Consider the following 24,182-nt stretch of genomic DNA (forward strand, 5'->3'; position numbering starts at 1 on the left):
CAGCGAGCATCCATTCGAGTGCTTTGAGCCATTCATAATCTGAGGCATGCAGTTGTGCAGCGAGCATCCATTCGAGTGCTTTGAGCCATTCATAATCTGAGGCATGCAGTTGTGCAGCGAGCATCCATTCGAGTGCTTTGAGCCATTCATAATCTGAGGCATGCAGTTGTGCAGCGAGCATCCATTCGAGTGCTTTGAGCCATTCATAATCTGAGGCATGCAGTTGTGCAGCGTGCATCCATTCGAGTGCTTTGAGCCATTCATAATCTGAGGCATGCAGTTGTGCAGCGTGCATCCATTCGAGTGCTTTGAGCCATTCATAATCTGAGGCAGGCAGTTGTGCAGCGTGCATCCATTCGAGTGCTTTGAGCCATTCATAATCTGAGGCAGGCAGTTGTGCAGCGAGCATCCATTCGAGTGCTTTGAGCCATTCATAATCTGAGGCAGGCAGTTGTGCAGCGAGCATCCATTCGAGTGCTTTGAGCCATTCATAATCTGAGGCAGGCAGTTGTGCAGCGTGCATCCATTCGAGTGCTTTGAGCCATTCATAATCTGAGGCATGCAGTTGTGCAGCGTGCATCGCATTAGAGTACTTTGAGCCATTCATAATCTGAGGTATGCAGTTGTGCAGCGTGCATTGCATTCGAGTGCTTTGAGCCATTCATAATCTGAGGCAGGCAGTTGTGCAGCGAGCATCCATTAGAGTGCTTTGAGCCATTCATAATTTGAGGCAGGCAGTTGTGCATCGCATTAGAGTACTTTGAGCCATTCATAATCTGAGGCATGCAGTTGTGCAGCGTGCATCGCACTAGAGTGCTTTGAGCCATTCATAATCTGAGGCAGGCAGTTGTGCAGCGGGCATCCATTGGAGTGCTTTGAGCCATTCATAATCTGAGGCAGGCAGTTGTGCAGCGTGCATCGAATTAGAGTACTTTGAGCCATTCATAATCTGTGTCCACTCTGTCTTGCCCCAGGTTAAACCAAGGGTGATCCAGAATGGATCCCACCGCACCTAGCAATCATTCTCTCACCTTCACCCGAATCTAGCCGCGCGTCCACAATCATGCATGCATGCAACATGCACACTGAATGTCAGTGCAGCGGTCTGAGTGTTTTATTGAAATGGAGCGCTACATGAGCGGGACCAATAGGTCGCGCTCGCCTCTGATGCAGAAAAATGACTAATTCAGGATTCCTAATTTAGTAAAATTATGTTGCCACCACCATTTTCATGTGAATGACCCAGAGACGGTAGTTAAGTGTTGATGAAAAAGGGGACTTGTACCACGATGGGTTCGAAAACAGGTCTTGTACCGTGGCTTTACCATAGTAAGGCCTCAGCCTTAGCATACACTAGATTAGGGTGTCAGCTGGAGTGGTTAAAAAAAAAAAAAAAAAAATCAGGATGGCACAGTCACATGCATTCGGGTCATCAGGGCAGTCTAGATGCCTATTTGTTATGTAGGAGGCATTCTGTGCCAAGACCACCACAGAAAACTGGGGACAGAAAACCTCAACTCTTTCATATTAAAATGTGGGCCTTTGGTAACTTTACTGCTGAATGTGGTATGAACAAAACATAATTAAAGGAATGGTCCTAAGCTGCAACACTGGCCCCCACTGTTGTAAAACATCTGGTGTGGGTGGTAGTTTTCATAAATACCTGGTAAAAGAAACTTTAGGACGAAGTCCCACATCCTGCCCGGTATACTAGTTCTGTGAGTATCAACGTGCAGCATTTAACAGTGAAGGGAGAGCTCATGAGTAAATGTGTCCCAGGCTTTGAAGGTGGCTCTGCACCGCCCGTTCAAAATCTTAGCCCCCCACCCCCTCACCCCCAATGTTTGGATCTGATTGCACCCCTGCTCCTGATTCAGGGCCTGATTAGATCTTGGCAGACAGGTTACTCTGGGTCTGATTTAGATCTTGGTGGATGTAATACTCCATCATAAGCGTGACGGATATCCCGTCCGCCGTATTACGATCTCCGTAGGATATAATGGGATCGTTCTAACAGCAGAGGGGATATCCGTCACCTTTGTACAGAATGTTCCCCTCTGCCAAGATCTAAATCAGGCCCACAAACATGACGGTTGTTCCGTCCACCGTATTACAATTTCCATAGGATATAATTGAATCATAATAAGGCGTAGAGGATATCAGTCGTGTTTGTGACTGAGTAACCCCCGCCAAAATCTAAATCAGCTCCTAAATCTTTCCTGGCTCAGTGTAGTTTCTGCTCAGGGCAGCGCTGCGCTACGCCCTAAGGAATCCTGCCAGTGATATTTGTAATGCCACGCTCCGGGTAAGGCTACTGCATCACCATACTGATACAAACTTTGTACCACGCGCCCAGTGCCGCTGCTGGCATCTGAGAGTTTTGGTGCGGCCTCAGATTTAGACGCCTCCTGAGTTGCAAGCAAGAAGGGTGAAATGTGGAGACTGCAAAAATCAGTGCGGAGTAAGAAATTATAATGTATATAGGAAGGCCTAATCGCCGCAGAGACCTGTACCTTATGTTCGTATTAAAGGAAAGTCTCTCGTAACTTTGTCTTTGAAAATACCTGGTTTCATTTTTGAAATGCTGCAAAACGCAAATTATACCCTTTTTTATAAAATGTTTGCAGCTGGGACATTGTGTTTGAGAGATTTCTTTTTGGTTGTACAAATCGTAGAAGACTCAAGCATTATAAGAGGAGAGGTCAAATATTTGCAGCTTAGTTTGGGGTATCTTACACCATATATTATCACATGTGTCGGATACCAGTTTAGAGAGAACACGTTGAACCTCTCTCAGCTAACAAGTGACTCAGCATAAATTCATTAGTTTATAAACATGTTAAAAGTTTGCCCACCCAGATTTTAGTTATTTCGGGATAGATTGCCATCACCCCTAAACATTAACAGTCTTGCGTCTTATTCTCCTGAGTGGCGAGAGATGATGCTTGGCACCATGACACATCCGTGCCACCATCACACGAACCACGTTTACTGTCACGAACCAGAAGCTTTAGCCTGACCTAGACAGGGATTCTGTGGGATGAGTGAACTTGACACCCAGCATTGGAGCTCGCTGAGTGCCACTAAAGCGCTATGGAGGCAACCTGTTGCTCCTGTTGGGCACCACTGTTGCCCCGTTGGAATAAGCAAACTAATAATAACTATGACATTACTGGAGGTGCGTACACTGGACTTACCAGGTGTGTGACCTCTAAAATAATCCTTCCATGTCCTGAAGACTGCTGAAGCTGACCAGTGGGCTCCACCTAGTGTTGGGTGGCTCTGTGGGTGGGGGCGGAAGCACAGGGCGAAGTATTTTTTATTGAAACCTGAGTACTCCTGCCCAGTCACTTACAGGTTTTTCATTTTCTGTTATTTCCATTAACGCCTTTTTGTTCTTTTCTGCCCAGGGCCTGAGTGAGCCGGCGCCCTTCTCGGACCAGCTTCAGAAGGATTACAGCCGCCCCTACAAAAGGGTGACGCTAGAAGAGGCGCAGAGGGGGACCCCAGGTACTCAACACTTCTACCAGAAGTCTGCTTTCTCTCCCCGGGTTTCTGTTTCAAGTGCAGGAGAGCCTCTGTTCTAGTGCTGGGTCGCTCTTCTATGCACGTACACAGTTATAAAACATGGAACTGACTACGTTCAGCCATGTTTACAACTGTTGCAAATTGTGTGCGCTTGTAGCGGCTGGCTGTTGTGAATGAGCAAAGGACCAGGTAAAAGTTTATACTTTCTTGTGAGATACTGCAATACTTATGTAAGCGTCTTCCCGAATCACATTTTTTGTCGAAGTCAGACATATTTTTTGTGTTGGCGCGTCCTACAAGTGAGTTCAGATGCTGTCGCTGGATTGGCTGCATAAGACTGGTCATCGCTGATGTCTTTATCTCTCTTTGACTTAGTGGACCGACCGGTGAGAGTGTACGCCGATGGAATCTTCGACCTGTTCCACTCTGGACACGCTCGGGCCTTAATGCAGGCAAAATGCCTCTTCCCGAATACTTACCTCATTGTAGGAGGTAGGAAGAACTCTTGAACTGACTTCATTCATTGTCCTTCCAATGTTTACTTAGCTTGCATGAAGTGTACAAAGAACATTAGGTGAATTCTACACTGTGATGAGTTGCTGGGTAGATATTGACCTCCAGGAAGTGCATGCGGAAGTTGCCTCTGTTTCTTCCTTGCAGACACAGTAAGGAGTAGCTGCGAGGGAACCTTCCTGCATCCAATACTCATGCTTGTCTGTTCATGTAATGTAATGTAATTCGAGATTTATAAAGCACGTTCCTACTCAAAGAGAATCGAAGCGCTGGGAAGAAAGCACGTAGTAAAAGATAGACAGAGGATAAGAAAAACAGAAATAATGAAGATAGAAAAACATCCAATAGAAGAAACTGAAACAATCTAAATCAAAGACCCTGATCTTGATGTATAAAAAAATTAACGAGGAAAGGTCCCCCCGCCACCCCCTCCATGGTGAGAGTACTCCTTGCTCTTCCCTGTGGTCCCCGAGACCGTGGAATCTCCTGCTTCTAGCAGTGACTGGCATGAAATGGCTCTGATACTGCTAGAGGAGGCATGGTGAGGGTTGAGACCTCTGATGATGAATAGTTGTTTGTCTTGAGGCCAGGGGTGTTGCGTAAGTTACGACTTTGGCGTAGCTCTACAAAGTGCGCTTCCCCCCCCACGGGTGAAACTGGTGAACTGGGTTCAATGAACCAACGAGGAATGTGAAAGATAGGTTCTTGTGTTCCTGCAAAACACTAGTCAGTGTGTGACTGAAAGAGAGAGGTTACCTCTGAGTTACTACAATCCCTAAGGAAGGGATCAGGGAACCATGATAACAGCAACAAACCTGTTTCGTTGTTCACAATATCTCACACACACACCGGACTAGGAAGAATGAACACTTTTAAGTAAAAGTATTTACTACTACAGGAACAACCTGTTTCTCACTACATCTAAAACAACTACACAGAATATTACAAGAACAGCAATAAGGCACTTTGTAATTACCCTAATAGTAAAATATTTATTTCAGAAAGAATTCATTCCATAAAACGTATAGTTAATAAAACTTTTCTTTTCATAAAATAGTCCAACCTTTGGATGGAAAACTTGAGCCCTAAGTTCAAACAAAAAGTGCAATGTACATAACAGCAGATTTAACATCTCACGTCCATTCTACGCGGAATAACAGATTATATTGCATATACTTTAAAATCAGATAAAATGGAACCAAGTACGTTCATCCATGTCGACAACTGTTGCAGTTGTGTGCGCTTGTAGCGGCGGATAATAGTCGTGGCTGGTGGAGGAGAAAGAGATAAGGGCCAGGTTCAAGTTGCTACTTTCTGTGGATACAGCGATACATATGTAAGCGTCTTCTTGAAAGGGATAATCACATTTTTGCGTTGGCGCGTCCTACAAGTGAGTTTGGATGCTGTAGTTGGATTGGCTGCGTAAGACTGGTCATCGCTAAGTTAAAAACTAATATGAACTGTCTAGTGCCATAATAATATCCAAATACTAGCCAGCAAGCCGGCTGTTTGTTTATTGGCATTTTCCCACAACGCAGTTATAAGTGCTTACTAGAAACCAGACACAGGGCTCCATATGCTCTGAAATGATGTAAAGTGCACCAACCCCCAGCACAGTTTACTAAATGAAGCATAATTCATTCCTTTCTTCATTGATCGATCAGTCTTAAAGGGGAACAAATATGCTTGATAAAGCTCTGCGTGCCTTGCCATCCAGACTACAGGCCAGGCCTTTAGTAACTTTAGGGCCTCAGTGTTCCTCCTAATAGCTAAATGGTTACAGAGTGGAGGGAATCCACCAGCTTCTCTGCTTTTTATATCCAGGGCAGAAAACAGTGTGACTCATGGTTTCTTTAGCTGCCAAGGAGTACATTGTACAGAGATTGTTAAGATGGGGCCTCCTGCCAGCATTCCGTGTCGCTGTACAGGCCCATATCTCAAGTATGACGTAGCAAAACTTCCAATATAAAGTTTTTGTCAATTGTTGTCGGGGAATATCTCACAATGCCTCGTATGAGGGACTGTCTTTTAAAATAAGAAATTCATTCGCCAGTCTCCCTAAGGTGGAAGAATCGGAATGGCTGGCTTGAATATAAGCAGGGTTTTAATTGTTTCTTTAAGGCAGGGGTCTTCAAACTGGGGGCCTCAGGTGATCCCAGGCGGGGGTCAGGCTCTGGCCAAATGAAGCATTACACAAATTAGTGTTTTGTTTTAAGCAGAAGCATGTTATTGCATTTTTAAAAAGATAACAGTACTTAACTGCAATGTTTAAATAGGTCTAGACATATTTCAGCATTGCCATCTTTAGAAAATATTTGTGAAAAATTCTGAGGGGGGCCCCCAATGATTTTTTATTTTTCAGCCGGCGTGGGGGGGGCCGGCGGGGGGTGGAGGGGGTGTCAGTATTAAAAAGTTTGGAGGCCACTGCTTTAGGGCATAGGTCATTGATGTGGGGTCTGTCCAGAAAGAACCAACACCCAGTTTTTCATACCAGAATTGGCCATGCCTAAACCACAGAAAGTAAGGCCTGTGTCAATGGACAATAATTCCTTTTCTGCACTTGGGTAAGGCTGAAGGTCCTCTGTGGTCCAAATCCTTACCCAATATATTAAGGGCCTTAGCTGAACAATATATTTCACCCATTTGAGTGCCGCATCAAGAAACATAGGTATTAAAGGGATGCTCTTGGGGAGAAGGAGGAGCGATCATACTAATTTATTTTTACTAAGAATGAGTGGGTCAGAATCCATGTGGCCCCATAGTTCAGCGCCATATAAAGCAGCTGATGGGGCTTTTAATTTGTATACCTCTGTGGCCAGTAGTAGGGCTCAGGTTGTCCTGTGTTGTTTTTTATGGATGTTTTTTATGCATAATTGATGCCTGATATTGAAGCACCACCCTTCTTTTCTGGATGTGGGGGACCACGAGGCCCTGCTATCTAGCAGAATTCCAAAATATTTAAATCTAAAGACCTGCTCCAGTTTCTAATTTCTTGAGGCTAGAATGTTTTTAAGTGGTCTGTGGGGTCTAACTACCATGAATTCGGTTTTTGAAACATTAATCTCCAGACCTCTGGACCCACAGAAGAAATTAAAGTAATCCAGGATCTGCTGTAATCCCCTAGGGGTCTGTGAAGTTGGAAGGGTGTCATTGGCTAATAGTAAAGCAGGTCACTATCTCCATCTAATTTGGGTGCATCTATTTTTTCCTTTTCGGAGTGCCTCAATAACATTAACAAATAAGAAAAAATGGTGGGGGTCAGCGCACACCCCTGCCTCACTCCTCTGCGTATTGGGATCTGGTCTGTTAGTTGTCCCCAAGGACCCCCATTGCACTTGGACATAATTATCCTAATGGATAGTTGGCTGAGCAGGGTGTCGGGTACGTCTAGGGTTTTTAATGTCACCCATAGGAGCTCCCAGGGGACCAAGTCAAAGGCTGCTTTGAGGTCAACAAAGGCTGTATACAAATGGTCTTCCCTGAACCGTGTAAACTTCCAAATTCTAAGAAGCAGCCTCAGTACCTGGTCCATAGTGCTGACCCTGCGTCTAAATCCAGATTGGGGCTTTGAATCTTTGCATCTTCAATCCAGTTGTTTAATTTGTTTAACAGCTGCCTCATGTAAATATTTTGGAGAGTATCCTATAGGTTTTTTAGCCTGTAATTACCAGGACTACCCAGATCCCTCTTTTTATGGTTGAGAATAATCTCTGTCCCCTTCGGTGTAATGTGAATTGGAGCCCCTGACAATGTCACGTTGCTCGGGCAGTTAATATATGGGGCCCAGACCAACATGCCATGGCGAAATAACTCACCAGGGACTTGAATAGTGGAAGGTTTGGGGAGGGAGAAGCCGGCAGAATGGTCCCTATCTCAAACCCCTACCCTACCCCTACTTTGAAATGTACTTCTAAAGACCGTATGCTTGAGAGGGCTGTAGGGGCAGTGCAAGTACAGAGACTGCCCTCTCATAAAGAAGGATGTGGTTAAACCTAGGTTCTCCTCCTTCTCTGGCCACGCAACCCCCAAACCTTCCCCAGAGGCCGCCATAGATCTGCACCTAGCTACCACCCCATCCCAGGGCCCATTTTTTAGTCTTACATCAAAACCTCAACCTTAGGCCCAGGTAGAAGTTTTCAGCGTGGAGAATGGCAACCATTCGCCTGATTGCATCACTTTCTCGGCCCATAAGTTCAAAAGGATAATACACTAGAACCAAACTAGTAAGAAAGCTAAGGCCCCAAATCTTGCATTATCTAACCACTCAAGAAGCTCCTCAGATAAAATCTTGCAGTGCGACCTGCACCCTCAGCCGCTTCCAACCTTAGTAAATGAGGGTCTTCAAGGCCCTCATCGCCGTACGTCTATGTTTATAGAGAGCCGCGTAGACAGACATAGAGAAATATTAAGAGCAGAGCTAGCTCCCCTGGTGGTTCGCCTGGAAGCCTTGTAGAGTCCCTTAGGAGCCCTCCTCCCCCCAGCAGTAGGAAAAAGACCTTACTCCGCCACTGCGCTGTTACATCAACCGGCGCAGGCGAAGCCAAATCCTTCCTCTCCGTTGCAAACTCCTTGTCAGTCTAAGCCTACAACTTGCCAGTGTGCAGCAGACTTGGCAGGTAATGCAGAAGGGCAAACCCGGGGTAATATAAGACTGCATCGGATGGAAAGAAGGGACATGTCTAGTACAAATACCCTTCTTTGTAGCACTTCAGGGCATTCAGGTAGAACCCTGGCCAGATAGCCCCAATTGTGCCCCCACAGTGTACTCCCTGTTTGGTAGTGCTCAAGAATGTTCCTGCGATACCCCATGGTCTGAGTGAAGATGCACAGGCCTTGAAAAATAAATCTATTTACTGGATAAAAACAAACGCGAGATGATCCCAGGAATTGTCCCAGGAGGTTATACCGGTTAGAAGAGCTCCCTTGCGAGGCAAACATTCTAAAGTCTGCCCTGGGGACTGTGTATTGTTTACTTCAAGTCCTAGTATTTAGTAGAATTACTTCTACGGCGATTAAGCTCAATGACTTCCACCTCTAAGCCAAATTAAAGTGCCTCCACTAGGCTATTTCTATAGACCAGATGGTGTGCCCACTTTTGGCAAACACCCGACCCGAAGATCCCATCAAACAATGTTCAAAATAGCCACAAAAAATGCCTTTGAGCCCCTTTCAACTCTGGATACTCACGATTGACGGTGTGTGAAAATGTTATGTGGGGGCATCCCTTAAAGGGGGGGGGGGGATCACCAGGATGACTGGATTGATTAGCATATTAAATCTAGCACCCTTAAATGGGGCTCATTGCCATGAAGCTGATCCCTTTTCCTTCATGAATTGGGCTACAGAGGCATCGGAGTACAACCAGACACAGGATGACACTGGATGCTCTTGATGCCAATCCTTAGCCTGACAATGCCAACTTGACACCGTCAACGGGGACATGCAACCATTTTGCATCTCTGCTTTTTCCAATAAATACATCCCACAGCCAAGCGGCTCTGATCTCCGATCCTCCTCAAATTGGGCCAAAGCTTCAACTTATCAGGAGCAATCAGAATTATTTCGTGACCATTGCTGGTATTGGGCCCAAAGAGCTTGCACCTGTTTGATGTATGTATGTTACAAGAGACATGGGCAATGAACCCCTGTTTAAATCTGCCATACTACGTATTATGTTAAAACATTGCTCGAGGAAGGGCAATAGGAAGCCTCTTGATTCGGGTCAAAACTGACTCGAACTTATGAATCAAAACTTTAAATCCCAACTCCTAAGACATTTTGGAGCTAAAAGCTTATTTCCCAGAGGGGACTTATATGTACTTGTTTATGTCTATTACAGACCTAGAAGCATAAATGAGGAATCGCCCATTTTAAACATCTTGTCATACCCTAACGTCTCCTTCGATGCGCTACACTAAGAGAGCATGGAGGTTAGAGCAACTTGCAGTCTAGAGTTTCTTAGGGAGAAGAGACGCACTGCAAGCCTTATTGACAACAAGACTGTCAGCGGACGCTTGAAGACAATGTTCCAAGCGAAGGTCAAGCATACACTGCACTCTTTATCCGCTTCAGGCATCAGGCAAGATGTACCCTCTGGAAAGTGCACTTGCAGTAGGTGAGAGCCTCGCTGGCAGAATCTCAGGCAATAATCTGGTCAAAGGAGCTCCCCTGACAAGTGGCCCAGTGGAAATCCTTGTATATTAAATCTTATCAGAAATCTGAATTTCTGACATAAGTTTAGGAACTCTGAACTAGATTATGTGGATCAAGGTGTGCGTCCCAGGTGTTTCCTTCTGAACATACAAAGTAAGAGAACTTCAATTGAGACTACATTATTTTGGTTATATGTCTGTATGCGTTCCTATTTAACCTTGACCTTGGAAAGTAGACACTTGACCCAGACAAGTGTCGCATCAGGTGTTACATCTATGTCATTAGTTGATAGACTTGACGCTCTGATAGTTCTTAGAAAGATAAGGTGCGATGACATCTGCTTCAAAGGACAGACCGGACAATGATTTGGCTTAAGTCAGGAAGGAGGGTGACTTCCATTATTCAAGATTGAGTTGGGGCCTACATAAAAGGAGTCTGACCTTAGGGGCTTTATTTCAAGAGTATACAGGATTGTGATTTGACTTCATACTGCCTGTAACCGTAGGTGAGGGCCAGCCTACAGCACTGGGCAGGTCATGGTGGGGTGGTGTCTCTCTCCCTCTCCCCCTCTCTCACCTCCATCTCCTTCCCTCTCTCTCTATCCCTCTAACTGGTGAATTTTTATGGTTTCGTACGTTTAAAATGGAAGCCTAGCTATAACTTCCTTGTAACCTTTGGTTTTTAAAGTGAATATCCATTAAAAAAAAAATCTATTTCCTAACTATAACATCCCTGTATCCTTTGTTTTTTTTCTGTGTTTTTTTTTATTTTATTTTTTACGTTAGTCATTTTCAGTACTATACCTTAATCCAACCACCATCACGTATGGCCCCGAGGCCAGCCCCCTAGAAGCACCCAACCTTACACCCACCGTGCACGGCCTTCACCCATGCACAGCAGAGGGTATCCACAAAGCTGGCCTGCCGCCAGACCCTGCGGGCAGCCCCTCTAGCCACTCAACCCCGTGCTGTGCACAGCCCTTTGGCTATGCATGGCGGGAGTTGGTTGCGGCTTTTCTCGGTAGGAGTATAGGCGTGAGAGTGTGTATCTGGGGGGGAGAGTGGCTGTGTCTGCCTGGGTGGGGGAGTGCATACATCAGTGTTTTTGCTGGGTGCGTCAGTGTGTGCACTGGACTGTGAGTGGGCGGATGAGGGTGTCAGTGGGGCTGAGTGTGTGTCTATGATAGTATGAGTGGATTTGACTGGGTGCGTAACTGTCTGAGTGGGTGTGTGAGGGTCTGAGTTGGGGCTGTGAGTGGGTGCATAAGTGCCTGAGAGGGTTGTGAGTGGGGAACGAGATTGGAAGAGAGGGAGAGAGATATAAACTTTTTTAGGCTTTGATGTATGATACACTTAGAATGCGATAGGTCCTAACTATTACTAGCTAGTGGCGAGCACAACTAGGTAATATATGTATGTCACACAGGAAGTGCAGCCTGTCTGCTGACTAGACCGAACATAGGAATTTGGGTCAGAAAACCCAGTGTTTAATCTTCAACACATGGATATACCTTCCCATAAATTGCCGTCTGCCACGTTGTCTTCATCTCAGCAGTGTCAGAGCTTATAAAACAGAAGTGATTTTACGATACGGTGCATTCTGCTTGTTACCTGAAGACACTAATTTGTGTTTAGTATGCAGTGACGAGCTGACGCACAACTTGAAGGGCTTCACGGTGATGAACGAGGCAGAGCGTTATGATGCCGTGCAGCACTGTCGATACGTTGATGAGGTGGTGCGAAACGCCCCATGGACGCTAACGCCGGAGTTCCTAGCTGAGCATCAGGTAAGGATTGTGGTGGTATTTTAATTGCTTGTGTGTGTCAATATATCTTTGTTCAAGTGACACAAGAAACACAACTCACTTTAAACTATTAGTTCCCAAGGGGAGTTGAGGGTCACATGTTCCTACCCTAATTCCACTGGTGGGAGATAACTAAACTTACTCTCAAAGGTAGTTCTTTGAATAAGAGTCCATTATTGTTGCTGGTGCTGTATTCCATTTTGGTCCCACTTTGATTTTTAGCAGAGAGGCTAGCTGAAAACTTGTTTGAATGATACTTATTTTTCTGAAGATTTTAACAAAAGTCTGAAATAATTAAGTTTTGTAAACCATCCACCTATGTGGGCCTCCATTTTGTTTGGATCTATTCTGAATGACTTCCAAAATAAAAAGTTGGGGAAATAGTCAACTGTGAATGGCCCAGATCACATGATGAAAACCATAATAATAGCAACTGGTAAGACTTGGATTATACATTTCAGTAACTGCATGGAGCTTGATTAATCTGCTGTGGGAGCGGTTTCAGAGCTCGGCTCAGTCTAAGCGCTCCATTTTTTTAAACTATAAATTTTCTGTATTCAAAACATTTAGGGGGTGATTCCGACCCCGGCGGTCCTTGACCGCCAGGGCCGGGGTTGGCGGGAGCACCGCCAACAGGCTGGCGGTGCTCCTAAGGGCATTCTGACCGCGGCGGTATGGGCGCGGTCAGAACCGGAAATACCGGCGGTGTCCCGCCAGTTTTCCGCTGCCCTGAGGAATCCCCCATGGCGGCGCAGGGGGATTCCGACCCCCTCACCGCCATCCTGTTCCTGGCGGTTTCGACCGCCAGGAACAGGATGGCGGTGAGGGGTGTCGTGGGGCCCCTGCAGTGCCCATGCCAATGGCATGGGCACTGCAGGGGCCCCCGTAAGAGGGCCCCACTTTGAATTTCAGTGTCTGCTTAGCAGACACTGAAATTCGCGACGGGTGCTACTGCACCCGTCGCACACCTTCCACTCCGCCGGCTCCATTCGGAGCCGGCTTCCTCGTAGAAGGGTGTTTCCCACTGGGCTGGCGGGCGGCCTTTTGGCGGTCGCCCGCCAGCCCAGTGGGAAACCCAGAATGACCGCCGCGGTCTTTTGACCGCGGTACGGTCTTCTGGCGGTTCGGAGCCGCCCGCCAAGCTTGGAATGACCCCCTTAATCTTTTGTTGTGCTTGCATCTTCCCACGTGTGTGCCTGCTGTGTCTGGGAACAGCCCTTATGTTTAAAAGAGTCGCCGTTGGATAGAGACCTGGATCCTCCATGGGTCATGGGCACTACATTTGCAGACTGCATCTGTGGACCCCGCATCTGCATTATGGGATGTGCTCTGGTGGCGAGCAACTCACAGTAGTTCACAGCACCTACAGACAGATTGTAATATACTTGTGGGTTCTAACGTCCATGCTTGGCCCTACAGGAGTTGATATTCCTGCAGGATGCTGTGAGTGCTTCTTGTGAGATATCAATTTTGCCGTTGACTGGTGCTTTGATCATTTATGTTGCTGCCCCGCGTCCTGTGGCTGCCCCAGCCTTGCCTGTTGAGTTGTAATTTCCCTTTCTTTATACCCGTGCTGCATTTAGCTATTTTTAAGGAGAGATGAGTAGAACTTAAGGAATAGTTAATACTAGCAGTTTATGTGCATATTCCGGCTTTTAACCCTCCTAAGCTACATTTCTTCATGTTTGCAGATTGACTTTGTTGCGCATGACGACATCCCGTATTCTTCTGCAGGCAGTGACGACGTTTACAAGCACATAAAGGAAGCAGGTGGGTGCTGACGGCGGTGCAGGGTTCTTGCTGTTTCTCTGATGGCTAAGTTACTGCAGACGGTTCTCCAGTAGAAAGCGTTACTAAAGAAACCCAGACAGACCATGTTAAGAATGAATAAAGACTTCTTCATATTAAGTTCTACTTAATAGTCCTATCCAGCTCTTTGCCGAATGATAAAGAGGAAGTTGGTGGCCCTAGATAACACCTGTTGCATGGTACCAGTAGAATGAAGCTGCTAGAGTCTTAGGTGATGGTGGTTCACATTGCTGACCTCTGTATAAACTCTGAGAACGGTGTTTGTAGGATCCATCGGTGACCTCTGTATAACCTCTAAGAACGGTGTTCGTAGGATCCATTGCTGACCTCTGTATAACCTCTAAGAGGGGTGTTTGTAGGATCCATTGCTGACCTCTGTACACCCTCTAAGAAGGGTGTTTGTAGGTACCAATGCTAACCTCGGTATAACCAATAAGAATGGTGTTTGTAGGATCTATCACAGACCTCTGCATAACCTCTGAGAGCAGCATTTGTAGGATCAGTTGCTGACATTTGTATAACCTCTAACAAGGGTGTTTCTGAGTACCATCGCTGACCTATACACCTCTAAGAAGGGTGTTTGTAGGAACCATTGCTGACCTCCATATAATCTCTAAGAACGGTGTTTATGGGTTGCATCGCTGACCTCTGTACACCCTCCAAGAAGGGTGTTTGTAGGTACCATCACTCACCTTTGTATAACCATCTGAGAACAGTGTTTGTAGGATCCATTGCTGACCTCTGTATAAGCTCGACGATCTGTATTTGTAGGATCCATTGCTGACCTCTGTATAACCTCTAACAAGGGTGTTTCTGAGTACCATCGCTGACATCTCTACACCTCTAAGAAGGGTGTTTGTAGGAACCATCGCTCACCTTTGTATAACCATCTGAGAACAGTGTTTGTAGGATCCATTGCTGACCTCTGTATAAGCTCGACGATCTGTATTTGTAGGATCCATTGCTGACCTCTGTATAACCTCTAACAAGGGTGTTTCTGAGTACCATCGCTGACATCTCTACGCCTCCAAGAAGGGTGTTTGTAGGAACCATCGCTGACCTATACACCTCTAAGAAGGGTGTTTGTAGGAACCATTGCTGACCTCCATATAATCTCTAAGAAGGGTGTTTATGGGTTGCATCGCTGACCTCTGTACACCCTCCAAGAAGGGTGTTTGTAGGTACCATCACTCACCTTTGTATAACCATCTGAGAACAGTGTTTGTAGGATCCATTGCTGACCTCTGTATAACCTCTAACAAGGGTGTTTCTGAGTACCATCGCTGACATCTCTACACCTCTAAGAAGGGTGTTTGTAGGTACCATCACTCACCTTTGTATAACCATCTGAGAACAGTGTTTGTAGGATCCATTGCTGACCTCTGTATAACCTCTAACAAGGGTGTTTCTGAGTACCATCGCTGACATCTCTACACCTCTAAGAAGGGTGTTTGTAGGTACCATCGCTCACCTTTGTATAAACACCTGAGAACAGTGTTTGTAGGATCCATCGCTGACCTCTGTATAACCTCTAACAAGGGTGTTTCTGAGTACTATCGCTGACATCTCTACACCTCCAAGAAGGGTGTTTCTGGGTCGCATCGCCGACCTCTGTACACCCTCCAAGAAGGGTGTTTGTAGGTACCATCACTCACCTTTGTATAACCATCTGAGAACAGTGTTTGTAGGATCCATCGCTGACCTCTGTATAACCTCTAACAAGGGTGTTTCTGAGTACTATCGCTGACATCTCTACACCTCTAAGAAGGGTGTTTGTAGGTACCATCGCTCACCTTTGTATAACCATCTGAGAACAGTGTTTGTAGGATCCATCGCTGACCTCTGTATAAGCTCGACGATCTGTATTTGTAGGATCCATTGCTGACCTCCATATAATCTCTAATGAGGGTGTTTCTGGGTCGCATCGCCGACCTCTGTATATCCTCTAAGAAGGGTTTTTGTAGGTACTGTCTTGTCATCCAGTCTGGGATCCGGGAAGCACTGCTGTACGCAGTGGTAAGTCAAGAAGTGTTGAGAAAACACGCATTGTAAAGGATGTGACCAAGCTTACGTACTGGACCGGTTCCGGTTTTCTTGAACTCTACGGCAGGGTTTCCATTGTAGTTCCGCCAGGGCTATTCCTTGCCAGATTTTCAAGATATCCACAAGGCTTATTTAGATTTCTTGCCTGTAAATGTAACTCATTTACAGGGACAGACGGTTATAAATCTTAGAACTCGTTTTGTTGCATGAAGCTGGTGTTGTAAAAGGCTCAGAAGTATTTTAATGCCCATTGCTGTTTTTTGCGTAGCGTAAGGTGCGATTGTACACTTACTTGTAAAGTAATAATTATTTGTATATTCTGTGGTCCACAGTGTGTAGACTGTCTCTGTGCTATGTTTGAATGAATCTGTATAATACATAGATATCTTTAAATCTATCCTGCTGCAAAAAAAAGAATTGTATTAAGCTGTCCTTCAGTTATTGAAGTAATTAATGTTTTTTGTTATGTTTTTTCTGGTATATGTAACCTAAATGTGTGTGTGTAGCACAACATATATTACTTTAGGGGCTGTTCCCTCGTATTAAAATATAAAAAGTAGCAAGGGTTTCATTGATTTGGGTACCTCGCATCACTGGGCTTTGATTTTATTACCAGCTGCTTGTCCTGTGTTTGTTAAGGGTCCAAGTCACCAGGTCTTTTAGGCCTCCCCAAGCTAAAATCTATACTGTTTGCAGTGGTGAGAGTTCACTCTCTGCAACATTCAACTTTTTGGTTGCCTACTTTTATGCTATTGTGTAAGATCGTCTATCCTTTTCATTCAGTACTCTCCCTTCCCTGGGGGCATTGTGAAATATCAGCCCAACTGGTTTTGCACATTCAACTGAAGAGTCTCCTTGCAGCTTCGGAATGTAGCCTGGCAAACGTTGGCGTTTTCTTGGAACCTATTGTGAGCTTTGTTTCCTGCTCACCCCCTCACCTACTCAGCATAGTTTCCGCATTCTCACATTCTCCTTTGTGGATTGTGTTCATTTAGAGTCTTTCTTTCTTGTTAATGGAAGATTAATTCTATAACATGAATTTCCAGTAGTCTAGTTGCATCAGCATCTGTGCCTTTGTTATGGCGCGCAGTGTTGGGCCGGGCCAACCCAACACTCGTCATCTCTGGTGAAAAAGAAAATCCTAGCAGGGTACCTTGACCCCCACCTGACGATGAGTTTTCATGCTTCAGAGGAAGTTAATAGCTCCTATAACCTCCAGATGTCTGTCCAGCTAACAAATGTCAGCTGTATGCGTTGGCCTACCAGCCAACAAATGTCAGCAGTATGCGTTGGCCTACCAGCCAACAAATGTCAGCAGTATGCGTTGGCCTACCAGCTTACGAATGTCAGCTGTATGCGTAGGCCTACCAAGACCCATGCCACAGAGCAGTGTCAGTGCTTTACTATGTGGAAGAGGATGGACTCTCACCACGCCTTGTACCTTCACTAGCTTGCAAGGGTTGGAAGTGGTGAAGAAGTGATAGCCCCCTTCCCGACAGCACCTCTGAACACTGGCACGGGTCCACCAGCTTCCCGCCAGTAGTAGGATTCACTTAAAATCCTATACATGCTGCACCTTGAATTTTGGGAATCTCCCCTTTTCCCGATGTTGCCTATTTCAACATCTCAGATTAAGCATCTTTATCAAATGGATGCTCCCAGTTTTGTTTCCACGGGAGCTGTGTGAGAGCAAGCGTCTGTTCTTCGACTTTAAGAGATGCTTAGTTCTGTAACAATCTCCCTGAGTCACTGTAGGATCACAGCACAGTCGGAAATCTACTGACAACAGAGATTGCAGAGGAGCGTGTAGGTAGAACTTCACGCAGGTACCAGCGGAGTATTGTGCTCCTTGCTCCCTTGAGGCACGCGTCCTGGAGCAGCACCCGCCAAGCAAGCGTATGTTATGAAATGAGCCTAATGTAATGTTTTTTTTTTCCTTTTTCTTTAAATATTGTTTTATTCCCAGTTTTCCTTTTTCAATTTATACAACACAAAAGGGAGCATAACAACAATTCCCAGCAATGGAGCGCGTTGGTTTGTCAAAAGTGGGCCACAATAAAATTGCACTTTTTGGCCTGACTTCAGGGTCTACACTTTCAGTCCATTGTAGCTAGTGGCGTTGAGTCTCTCGGGATCACAAGATTTTAATTCCACTCTGTTGATGGATGTTTCAACTTGACTTCAGCCAGGATTTCTTCCTTCTTCCAATGAATCATCCAAACCGTAATTCAACCAGAAGCCCCATATTTTATCAAACACACGGTGCTGCCTCTGGTTTTGTATGTTTCCTTTTCACCTGCTTATAAAGGTCCATGCCGCGTTGCTAGCTGCGCAGCCTAGCATAACATTGAAATATTTCCCACCATATCCCTTGAACCGTGCTTGCGCTTAACTTTTTGGGCTCTTTTCATTCACTTTGGGCAGTTTTTTTAATTTATTTTGTTGGTTTGTGTGTTTCACTATCTGTTCCGGGCTTTATTTCAGTGTGAGCTTAACTCATTTATTTTGTTGACCTCTTTTGTGTTCCACTATCTGTTCTGGGCTTTATTTCAGTCGGTGCTTTACTCATTCATTTTGTTGACCAGTTGTGTGTTTCACTATCTGTCCTGGGCTTTATTTCAGTGTGAGCTTCACTCATTTATTTCATTTATTTTGTTGACCTCTTGTGAGTTTCACTATCTGTTCCAGGCTTTGTTTCAGTGGGAGCTTTACTCATGTGTTTGGTTGACCTCTTGTGTGTTTCACTGCCTGTTTTGTCCCAGGTATGCAGCTAAGTGGCAGATGTAACAGTAATCGGCCACATTTGTTATTTTCTAACATATGTAACAGGAGCAGACTTTGAGTTATTTTACAAATGTCTCATTGTAGATAGTTTTCAAAATATTGAATTTCTGTACAATAAAAAAAAAAGCAGTATTCCCAGTGGTAGAGCCGCTGCCATAGCTCTGTGTTGGTAATGTGCTCCATGTTCCCGAGTCAGGATGGGGCGAGCAGGAGCTCACGTGATGTTGTAGTGAATGGGCTAGTTAACTGAGGTCATGTTATCCAAGTTCCTCTGAATGCCTGTTTGTTTTTGTACTTTACTCTCCCTTTCATTCTATCAGCTGTCCAATCTGAGATCTTAGAATCATTTACCGAGGCTAGTCTTTTATAGACTTGCATGCAGTGTCCTGTGATCTCCCAGGATGTATCATTCCATGTGTGTCCCTCTGCTTGAATTCTTTCCTGTAGAGCATCATGATAAATGTCTTCTTGCTGGTAAGTGACATCAAAATGCTGTAAATTCACTGCGAGAAAGCCTGTTGTCTTTAAGGAGGACTCTGAAATTCCTTCTCATCATGTACAGTGGTGATGTTCTGCCCATCAGGAAAGCAAGGTGGAAGTTTCATAGTCCTAATTATACGCTGTGATTACACTATGTTTGTGTTTTTAAGAATGTGTAAACATCAGCCCTTTGTATGACTTGGCTGCCTTCTCTCCCCGCCCGTTTGGTGGACACAGGCATGTTCGCACCGACTCAGAGGACTGAAGGCATCTCGACATCAGATATCATCACAAGGATTGTGAGGGACTATGATGTATACGCCAGACGGAACCTGCAGAGGGGTTACACGGCCAAAGAACTTAACGTCAGCTTTATAAATGTGAGTTTTCGCTGTCTTCTGTACACGAACTATCTGTTGCTCATCTGTGTGTGAGCCACGATTGTACGTTGAAGAATGGAGTACATCAGAGTTTTAGATTTAAGATGCATAGGAGGCTATATTATGAATGTCCTTTTTATTTTTTATTTTACACTTTTGTATTTAGCACAGGTATATTTAGCTCCAGAGGTATGTGATCATTTTTGCTGTGATGTCCAGTCAGTGCTACTCATTGTCTCTAGTGACTCAAGTGATAGTTCATGGGACACTTCACATCTTCTATTGATCTAACTGGTGACTCTGGCAAAGGAGATGTTTATTCTTCAAAATGCTAAAGTGTAAGAAAGGTGATATGTAAAAAAATCCAATAACAGCATTGCTCACATCTAATTTTATTTAAAGGTTGTGTTATACAGCACATATTATGAAAAAGTGCACCCAGGGAAGAGCGTGAACTGTCGTTGTTGTCCAAGTCATCTGATTGTCCACCCATATCCGTGTATGAGTGATGTTCAACATTTGCTCTTCCCTGCGCCTTTGTCTGTCGAAGAAAAATGTTTTACATGGTGGAAAATTTTAGCTCTTGTGCCAGCAGCATGTGAATGTCAGTAATCAGTCTGCTGAGGTGGTCTTGGCATAAACCTAGAGAAGACTAATAAATGTCACTAACTCACAAAGATAAAGAAACATTTTTTTAAGTAAGTTTATTTAAGAGTACTACCACTGAGAAAGTTTTTGAAAAGAGACTTGCCTGAGCTCGTAAAGCAGGAATCAGGAAAACTGAGCAAGGAAGTTTGCTCTTGTTGTGTGCAGTGGACACTGCCTCTCTAATCCCTATGTCTCTTCCACAGCAGGAAGTGGTGGAATAGGCTGGTGCCTGGGAAACGATCACAAAGGACCCCAAACACAAGAACTGATAAGTTGCTTGTTCACCTTCACTGCACAGCCTTCTTGTAACCTGTTCTGGCTCCGCGTCCTGTCCCTCCAGACCCCACACTTCATACTGAGAGTTGTACAGTGTGTGGGAACCATGGAAAGTAGTAGATCCAGTGATTGCAGTTTCCACAAATGTGAAAGTGGCGGTCTCTTGCAGACAAAGACACACGGATTCTAACATTACGTCACTGACCCTAACTTCTGACTGACGCCCTCACTGGGTAGTAAATTCACCGAACACCTCATTCATCCACGGACATGCACATTGGGATTATTAGACTTTCACAAGGGCGCTCATACCCCCATCACTCTGTCTTTCACCAACAGGTCCGCGCAGTCACACAATTAATGTGGAAGCATACTCAGTCACACATGTAGTTAACACCCAAGCTTACACATAAAACAAACACTCATGCGCTCAAAAACATCCATTCACTGCTCAAAAAAGAAAGACTTGCCCTTGCGTGCTGAGTTGCACACTGACTTTCACACTTTATCACTCTCCATCACATGTTCAAATCATGCAGTCACACTGTTTATTGTATGTTTGTGTGTGTGTTTCTGTATCTCTTTGCCCACTGAGTTCCCCAGAGGTGCACCATGTGTGTTCTCTCACTTCCCTTCTTCCTTCCTAATCGTGCAAGTGAAGAGGGAGTACATGCGCCTCTGGGTGGTGGAGCATAAGGATGGAAACTTGTAATAACCGGTGTCCACCATGTACTTCACCTCAGCACTAAACATCTTTATCACTCTACTCTGATGCCTGTGGTTCAGAGACCATTAGTAAAGTGTTAAGGAGGTTTCAGGTGTCACTTTAAAGGTGCATGTTTATGTCCCAGACGATAAAGCTCCTATGAGCACATAAGTCATTGTTGCATGAATTCCCAAGTAGACATTTTTTACTTGGGCTGTACATTCACTTCACAGTGTAATAAAATTAGGATGTGTACAAAAAAGAGAAAGGTCTGTCCCAAATTGCAGCAAATACTGTATGAAAGAGTGTCACGCTAAAGGAGCACTTGGCAGGGTTATTTTCTGTCCTGCTAGAGAAAGGGTTGTGCATATGAAGTACAAGAAAGTGGAGGAAAAGGGAGCACGCTTCCAAAAAAACAAAAAAAACAAGCATTTACAATGTAATGGGTCTTGCATTGGCTCGAGTTAGAGCTATTAGCTTGATAAACTCACATCTAAAATAGTTTAATTTAACTGTGGTGTCTCTCTGATTGTACCTTGTCACCAGAGCACTTCATTGTCCACCAGGCTTCCCTTTCTGACATTTTGAATTCCTACAATACCAGCTGACACATATGAGCGGACGCTACTCCAGACTCGATGATGAATCTTCCAACCTTCACATCCTGTCCCCCAGTTCCCACAGTGCCTGCGATGACTACACCTTTGGATGCAGAGACACTGATTCCATCTTAGTGGTGTAGAAACTCAAAACATGCCCAGTCAGCCGTACTGCCTTCTCTTTGTTCTCTGAGATATTGTGTCTTCCTCTAACTTCTAAGGACAGGATTTGCAACTGGGGAGTACTCTCTAATGTGATTGGATGTGTAAATCGCAATTACATAGTCTCCAAAACCGTATTACTTCATCTTTGATTGCCAAAAAGGCTACTGCTGTTGCAATACTGCTCTCAGAAGATGCTGGTTGGTTTCACAAATGCATGATGTTACATTTGGTGTCTTGGCTCCACGCATGATTAGAAATCTTGTGACAAATGCCCCTTGTTGCATATGATGACCAAGGAAGCGGGACGCAAAGCTGTATGTTGCTGAAAACAATAAATGAGGTTGGTTGAGATCCAAGTCCTGGGCTGCTGCTGCAGGTCCTGTTGCAGATTACCATCCTCGGGCAAGACAAAGTTGTTTTGTGCAAGCACAAGATTTCCAGGCAGCTGTCCTCTCCTTATCGCTCCAGGGACAGATCCCACAATTGGCATTCTAAGGGCCCGACTCCTCGCCATTTGTCTCACGCCAAACCCATCCCCTAGATAGAGCTGATGGCCACAATTTTCCCGCACCTTGCTCAACTCCATAGCAAGTAGAGGCCTTCAAGTAAGTATTACTGCAGCTGTTCTGGATAGTCCTGCCCCCCCCTCGAGTGCCTTTGGGTACCGTTGATCCACCAGGGCCTTCTCTTGGACTTCTGCTGGCGGGACCAGCCTCTGCCTGACTGACCTCCTTTGCCTCTACCTGCCACGACTCCACTCCTGTACTGAAGTGAATAAAGGCGAGGGTCTGGATCCCACCCAAACGCTACTTTGAGATATGCAGCTTTGTTCATTGGCACATCATAAGATCATTAAGTTAAGCCTGTAGTGTGGGAGGATTTCCAGGCCAGACCTTTGCACCGAAGCCAGTATTTCCAATGGTTTGAAGCCATGTTGGGCTAGATTCAGTTGCAGTTCAAGGTCTTTAGTACTTACTGCATGAGGAGGAAGACTTGGAGACCGGCAGTTTGCTGCCCTCTTATTATACTGATTCTGGTCTGTACTTAGACCTTCATCGTACTAGTTGTCTTGATTCGTCCCTAGGGAAGGTATTTGATTCCCCATTGGGGTCTCTGCTGAAGGAAGCTTCTCTACTGCAGTGATGATTCCCAACAATGGAAACCAAAGCGAACTAGCTTTCGAAGATCTTACACCCAGTCCCTTCATTCTCACAGCCTTTGAAGGCCTGACAGAAACTTTGATGGCGGTGTGCTCAAAACCATGTTTGGCACCCCAGGAGCCGCCATATTGCCAGACATGATAGACCTGCTCTGCCGATTAGGCTTGTTTGACGCTGCATCCCATACATCAAAGCCTTGTAGTTGAGGCTTTAGGCAGCAAGGTGACTCTATATGCTCTTCCTCATCCCCGACTGACAGGCAATCTAAGCACGTTTCCCTTCTGACGGTTTAGCATTGAGGTCTTTTAATGCTTTTGACTTTTGGGGCGATATACTCATGCACCCTGGCATATGGCATGTCTCCTGGACAGTAAAAGCCTTAACGACTCTGATGCCGTGATCTCTCACATTTTTTGGAGTCAGAGTGCAAAGATGAGAATGCCACTCCTGCAGGATTTATAGATGATCAGTAGGCTGGAGACAGCTGAGAATTTTGTCTGTTTTTGATGCTGGAAGCGTCTCATCTCTGATCATCAACCTCCTCTCCATCTTCAAACCCTTCAGTTCTCTTTTAGCACTCGTTGAAGATTTAGGGCACGATTCACAAAGAGCCTCTGCGCTCGTGGCAGACGCTCCACAGTCACGACAGTGGCCTGCACTCGTGGTGTACCTCTGTACTACTTTTACCCGTTGGGGAAGTTCCGCGATGAGTGTGCCCACCCCCTGCCACAACTGCAGGGCCTCTCCACGAGTGCAGAGGATCTTTGTGAATTTATGTGCGATCCCGACCTCGATCTGATATCTGATTATAGCAGTTTTCTATAACATCTAGGGTAAAATAAAAAGCTATGGGCCATCGTCCTAAACAAGTTTTTGGAGCATGCCTTTGGGATTCTCTGTTTGACATAATGATGACAGTCGCCCGCCACTTTCTGCACTATGTTGAAATCCTTGAACCCGAGCCCTTGGTCAGGTTTGGAAGTGCCAATGGTCCCTGCCAATAGAAGGTTCATTCTTTTGGAGTTCACTGTAAAAATACCCTCTCTTATCCTACCAGTTATCACTCCTGCACAATGTTTTAATGTGTCAAACACATTTTGTGGACAGGACAAAGGGCTGGTAAAAGATACCAGC

General features: G+C 45.2%; 1 protein-coding gene across 3 annotated transcripts in view; it reads left to right on the forward strand.

Moving 5' to 3' along the window:
* PCYT1A (phosphate cytidylyltransferase 1A, choline) overlaps nt 1-24,182 on the forward strand; it is a 132,050-nt gene that overhangs the window by 103,170 nt on the left and 4,698 nt on the right. For all 3 annotated transcript variants that reach the window (XM_069212813.1, XM_069212812.1, XM_069212814.1), the window contains 5 exons: nt 3,411-3,510; nt 3,904-4,020; nt 11,829-11,980; nt 13,690-13,768; nt 19,352-19,494. In XM_069212813.1, coding sequence (XP_069068914.1) covers nt 3,411-3,510; nt 3,904-4,020; nt 11,829-11,980; nt 13,690-13,768; nt 19,352-19,494 — 591 coding nt within the window. The remainder of the gene's footprint in view (nt 1-3,410; nt 3,511-3,903; nt 4,021-11,828; nt 11,981-13,689; nt 13,769-19,351; nt 19,495-24,182) is intronic.

Source organism: Pleurodeles waltl, chromosome 11, assembly GCF_031143425.1.
Source record: "Pleurodeles waltl isolate 20211129_DDA chromosome 11, aPleWal1.hap1.20221129, whole genome shotgun sequence".
In the NCBI taxonomy this organism is placed as follows: domain Eukaryota; kingdom Metazoa; phylum Chordata; class Amphibia; order Caudata; family Salamandridae; genus Pleurodeles; species Pleurodeles waltl.